The sequence below is a fragment of the Ictalurus furcatus genome, chromosome 6 (genome assembly GCF_023375685.1).
Source record: "Ictalurus furcatus strain D&B chromosome 6, Billie_1.0, whole genome shotgun sequence".
Lineage (NCBI taxonomy): Eukaryota > Metazoa > Chordata > Actinopteri > Siluriformes > Ictaluridae > Ictalurus > Ictalurus furcatus.
This window is the reverse complement of record NC_071260.1, coordinates 17,730,150-17,736,149: the sequence shown is the minus strand read 5'-3', so window position 1 is coordinate 17,736,149 and position 6,000 is coordinate 17,730,150. Positions and strand designations below refer to the sequence as shown.

General features: G+C 39.7%; 2 protein-coding genes across 4 annotated transcripts in view; both read left to right on the top strand.

Moving 5' to 3' along the window:
• The window catches only part of ndp (norrin cystine knot growth factor NDP), a 10,870-nt gene extending 10,792 nt beyond the window's left edge, over positions 1-78 (top strand). For all 3 annotated transcript variants that reach the window (XM_053626818.1, XM_053626819.1, XM_053626817.1), the window contains exon 4: positions 1-78. This exon is cut by the window's left edge and continues 1,564 nt beyond it. The gene's annotated coding sequence lies outside the window, so the exon portion shown is untranslated.
• A 2,699-nt stretch (positions 79-2,777) lies between these two features.
• mao (monoamine oxidase) overlaps positions 2,778-6,000 on the top strand; it is a 39,998-nt gene continuing 36,775 nt past the window's right edge. Inside the window, exon 1 of the mRNA XM_053626813.1 lies at positions 2,778-3,026. Coding sequence (XP_053482788.1) covers positions 2,978-3,026 — 49 coding nt within the window. The 5' untranslated portion in view covers positions 2,778-2,977. The remainder of the gene's footprint in view (positions 3,027-6,000) is intronic.

The window sequence follows — 6,000 nt, the reverse complement described above, 5'->3', positions numbered from 1 at the left end:
AATAAAAAATCCTTTGCAACCATTCAATCCACCAAAGACTGCAAGATCATTTAGATCCTCAATAATAGGCAAAGCTCTTAATGTATTTTGACTTTATTAAACTCAAGCTAATATGAGCAGCCATTTTTATTACAGAGACTGAGACTGGGCCATCTTTAAATTCGGATTATTGTGCGATCATGCGATCATCAATCTGCTATTTATTACACATAATGTTACTTATAATGTTTTATTAATAATCCATCCATCCCTCCATTTTCTATATCTCTTATCCTTACTGGGTCGCGGGGAACCTGGAGCCTATCCCAGGGAGCATCGGGCACAAGGCGGGGGACACCCTGGACAGGGTGCCAATCCCTCACAGGGCACAATCACACACACACATTCACACACCCATTCATACACTACGGACACTTTTGGACATGCCATTCAGCCTACCATGCATGTCTTTGGATTGGGGGAGGAAACCGGAGTACCCGGAGGAAACCCCCGAAGCACAGGGAAAACATGCAAACTCCACACACACGGGGCCACGGCGGGAATCGAACCCTCCACCTTGGAGGTGTGAGGCAAACATGCTAATGTGTACTATAGATTTTTTATATTAGAAAAGCCAATAGCCATTAAAAGTTAAATAGCCATTAAAAGTTAATAGCCATTAAAACATACTACTTGTGTCTGATGCTGATAAAATGATTGCTGCAAGAGCTCACTCTACTGGATGTACTGAAAAATGCACAGCAAAAATGCCTTTCCATCAACTGAACCTCTGGAATGGGAGCTTGGTCACTTCATTTTGGGCTCCTTGTAGCACATTATATGCCTTTAGGTATTAGGCTTTACATTCCTTGCTGAGTATGTATGATGAGACTCAAACAGACACCTCAGTAAAGATATGTGGCCATGGCCCAACAGAGGATGGCCCACAGGAAGACTAACTGCATACTGCTATTCTTAACTCTGTATCTGGGTGAGGGCCTTCTCTCTATGGGACGTCTTCCAGGATACAGAGATGTGCTAGCATGGAGTTTTACTGGCTTACTCACCTAAATGAGATCAGCTATGGATTTGGATTATCTAAAGTATGTTCATTATAGAAGCTATAGACCCAGTGCATAATTATTGCACACAGTATCAACTGGATGTTTTCAACTGGATAAATCCATACCTGTGCACATTTCCCTGTTGATCTTCTATTGGAAACAGCACTAACCTTGATGACGTAATATTTTTTCTTATCTTTCTGGCGTGTCATCAGAGGATAATTTGATGAAGTAAAAATGTAGTATATAGACTTTATAGATATAGAAAAGAGAATTTATTTTCACATTTTATACAGACTTTCGCAGCCAGAGTTGATTTCCAGAGAGAACCCTTATGGACACAGCACATAGAGCAAATCCAACCACAAGAGGGCAAATGCTTCCACTTTCACACGAAAAGCGAGGTTATTTAGAACGTGACACTTACAATACGGTGGATGAAATTTGACAATCATGCAAAGAAACTATATTGCTGTGTTGTATTCTTCCTTAACAAATATTCTATGCTTTGATGATTATGCATATAATTCAGTGAATAGCTTGACAGAAGGTAATTATTACTGATTACTGATCACTAATGTTGATACAGATGAGATTCAGACAGGATGTTTTGGGACTTTGCTCTGAAAGTAATTTTAGTAGTTATTTGAAATAAGGATACACCTACTTTGATTTTGAGCTATTGACCAGAAGGTGGCGAGTTAAAATCCGAAAATTTCCAGATAACAGTATCTTGAGCGAGACCTTTTATCCTCAATTGCTTAGACATATACAGGTTCTATTTTTTAGATTCTATTAAAATCTATTATTTCATATACACAAGGTTATTTGATTAGTTGCTCTGGTGTGGCCCTTAAAGTGTTTTTCCTTTCAGAAAAGGTTCCAAGTAGAATCCTTTTTTGAACAGTGGTTCCTAAAGTGCGGTCTTGGGATCTCCAGGGGCCATGAAGCATAACCGTTTGTTTGTTATTTTTTTGATACAGTGGTGGAAATTACAAGCCATAACTAACAAAGTTGTATTTATTATAAAGTTCACATATTTATTAACTAGTTTGATTGGTCACTTTGATTTGAATAGGCTTAATCCAAACCTTCATAACTGAAAAACAAATAAGCATAAATGTGAACTTGGATCTAATTTGTTCTGTCAGTGGAAGGTTCAGGAACAAAAGCTCTACGCTTCTAATAATTGCACAGATTGTACACATTTGAATAATAAAACTAATATTTGAATAAATCTCTACCTTGGCTACAAAATGGTTTGAGAACCCCTGCTTTGAACCATTAACCATTAACCATCTAGACATCCTTTGACAAAACCCTATTCTAAGAGTTAAGAGTTATGAGTTAATAACTCTATTCTAAGAGTTATTCTATGGCATGTTTGCATAAGATTGTTTTCTACCTCAGTGTAGGTGAATAAATGGGAATCAAGAATACTCGAGATTTAGAAGATATATCATTTTCTTAGACACCTTACAAACCAGATAAAAATATTAGGATGCACATATAAGAAAATAAAGGTGGTGTAGGCACAGTAAAGTGTAGGCCAGAGAAGTTGCCACAGAAATGTTATACAACACATAAATGTTATACCACAGAAATAGCTATACAAAGTTTACATAGCATGTTAAATGAAAAGGTGAAAAATAAAACATATTCTTAGAATACTTGTAATATTTTAAAACTATTGTAAAAATGAACGTCTAGGTAAAAGAATCGCGAGACCATGATTCTGGCTGTACGGTGTTAATTATTAAAAGAATAATTGTAGAAGCTTCGCAGGGGGCGTGTTGTGGGCGGGGCGCGTGTCGTGTGGGCGGGGCTGTGACCGTCTCGCGGTGGCTCTGGTGCTTTATTGCGGCCGCGAGCTTCGCTGTTTCCTCCTGACAGAGATAGAGAGAGGAAGAGAGCGGACAGCGCACTACATCAGCATGGCAGCCAACACGTACGACGTGATAGTGATTGGGGGCGGCATTTCAGGTGAGTGTCACAAACACACCGCCAAATTAAAAAAAAACTTAATGAAACCTCATAGTGACCTTTGACAAAGTTCGAGCTGCGCCTTATTGAGAAGTGTCATGTTAGAAAGGTAATGTTAGAAAGGTATTGTTATTATCATCGCTGCTATACACGATAACGAGACGCTTTCCACAGGGAGGGACTTTAGCACCTTACAGGCTAACGGGCTTACTGCATCAGTATTAACCAGGCATGCTGTACTGTTGCCAGGTTTACATGTGTGCAGCGGTGTTTGATAAAGCCATTTAAACTACTAGGGATTTATTTATCTACTACACGAGATAAAAGTTGTAATTGGTTCATGGCTCCTACGTGAGCAGAGTTCGCTTCCTGTTCCGTGAGTCTACCTGTTATACTGCAGTGTACAGGTGCTGCATCCACAAGCACACGCAAGAAACGCATACAAATGCTCTTTCTGCAGGATATTACATATGCAACTCCTATAGTGTGTGTGTGTGTGTGTGTGTGTGTGTGTGTGTGTGTGTGTGTGAGAGAGAGAGAGAGAGAGAGAGAGAGAAAATGAATGCTGTTTTTCTATCTTGGTGTTGATCAAATGTCCCCACAGGGTTAGGAGTATCCGACCATTTGGACCCTGTGGGGACATTTGGTTGGTCTCCACGATTTTTAAGTACACAAGCTGCAGCTTTTAATTTAAAAAGTGACCGGTTTCCTTTTGGTTACTGTGTTAAGGTTGCAGTGAGAGTTAGCTGGAAGGAATGGCATTAATAATAATGTCAGTGGAAGGTCCTCACAACTTGTGTGTCTGTTTGCATGCAAGAATAATTAGATCTCAGCAAGCTGTCTCACCGGTTCGGTCTGATTATCTGGGTTTTTGCATTTTGATGGTCTATTTGGTTCTCAGATATGTGGGTGTTGGGCCATTTATTTTGGTCGCCGCTATTTTATATGGAGCCATGACGTAAAACAAGATTAGGTAAGTAAAGACGAGACAAGTAATGAGTAAACCTAGTCTATATGTGGAGCAAATTTCCCTTGGTTGGGTTGGTACGTGCACAGGAATACAGGCATGTCTGTAAATATTTGGACAGTGAGACGATTTTCATGATTGTGTTTGTAGAAGAAGGAACTAATTCTGAACAGTTGAAACGAGCCGTTAGTAATTCCAGACTTACTTCTTACATAGGTTTGTAACAAAAAAACCCCCGCCTCTGGTCTTCATTGGTTGCTCGCTGACAGCGGTAGACCAATCACAACAGACTGGGACATCTGACCAATCAAAGCAGAGTATGCTCTCTGTTTCTTGTGATTGGTCTACCGCTGTCAGCGTGTGTCGAAAAGGAAATGCCCACTACAATAACGAATTTCAGCTCTGTCTGTTCGCGAGCAGCTGATGATGACCAGAGGTGGGCTTTTTGTTACAAACCTATGTAGGTTTGTGCAGGAAGTAAGTCTGGAATTACTAACGACTCATTTCAACTGTTCAGAATCGCTTCCTTCTTTTGGGAGTCAATAACTTCACTCATCGTGCACTTTGATTTTTGAAACTTTGCAGACATTTTTACATTCACAAACAGCTATATAACACACTACATGAACGGTAATATTTGAGAAACTATAATGGGTGCACTTTAATGATAACAGCCATTTTCACAGGCTCAAATGTAATTGGACAAACTAATATAATCATAATTATTAGGATTATTTTTAATACTTGGATGCAAATCCTTTGCCGTCAATGACATCCTGAAGTCTGGAACCCATGGACATCACCAAATGCTGACTTTCCTCCCTCGAGATGCTTTGCCAGGACTTTTACTGCTGTCGCCTTCAGTTGCTGATGGTTTGTTGGTCCTTCTGCCTTCGGTTTTGTCTTCAGCGAGTGAAAAGCATGCTCAATTGGGTTGAGGTCAGGTGACTGACTCTGCCATTCAAGAACATTTAACTTCTTTGCCTTGAGAAGCTCTTGGGTTGCTTTTGGGGTTCTGGGTCATTATCCATCTGTAATGTGAAGCGCCGTCCTATCAGGTTTGCAGCATGAAAACCTGACTGAACCTGAGCAGAAATCATAGCTCTATAAACTTCAGAATTCATCCTGCTACTTCTATCTGCAGTCACATCATTAATAAACAAGTGTCCCAGTTCCATTGGCAGCCATACAGTGCACGCCCATGCCATAACACTTCCTCCACATGTTTGACAGATGACGTGGTATGTTTTGGAACACAAGCCTTTCCTTTCCTTCTCCATATTTTTCTCTTTATATCATTGTAGTACAACTTGCATCAGAACTGTTCAGGCTTTTTATAAGCAGTCTAATCTGGCCTTTCTGTTCTTGAGAGTTACCAGTGATTCGCATCTTGAAGTAAACCATGTATTTACATTCAAGAAGGCGTCTCTTTATTGCAGACTTTGACATTGATATGCCTACCTCCTCCACAGTGTTATTGACTTGGCTGGATGTTATGAAGTGTTTTCTTCACCAAGGAAAGAATTCTGTGATTGTCCACTTTAGTTTAGTTAAGTTTAGTCTTCCATGATCTTCCAGACCTTTTGGTGTCACTGAGCTCACCAGTGCATTCCTTCATTTTAAAACTGTACCAAATAGTTGATTTAGCAATTCCTAAAGTTTCTCCTGTCTTTCTGATAGATCTGTGTTGTTTTATTCAGCCTAATGATGGCCTCCTTCACTTGCATCACCTCTTTGTACTGCATATTGAGAGTTCCCATGAACAGCTACCAAATACAAATTCAATACTTGGAATCAACTCCAGACCTTTTTATCTCCTTAATTTGTCATGAAATAATGAGGAAACGGGCCACACTGGACATGAAACTGCTTATCAGTCAGTTGTCCAGTTACTTTTGAGTCTGTGAAAATGGAGGGACTCTGTAAAAGAAATGGCAATAATTCCTAAATGTTTACTGCAATATTTTTGTTAAACCCCTTGAATTAAAGCTGGAAGTCTAGATTCCA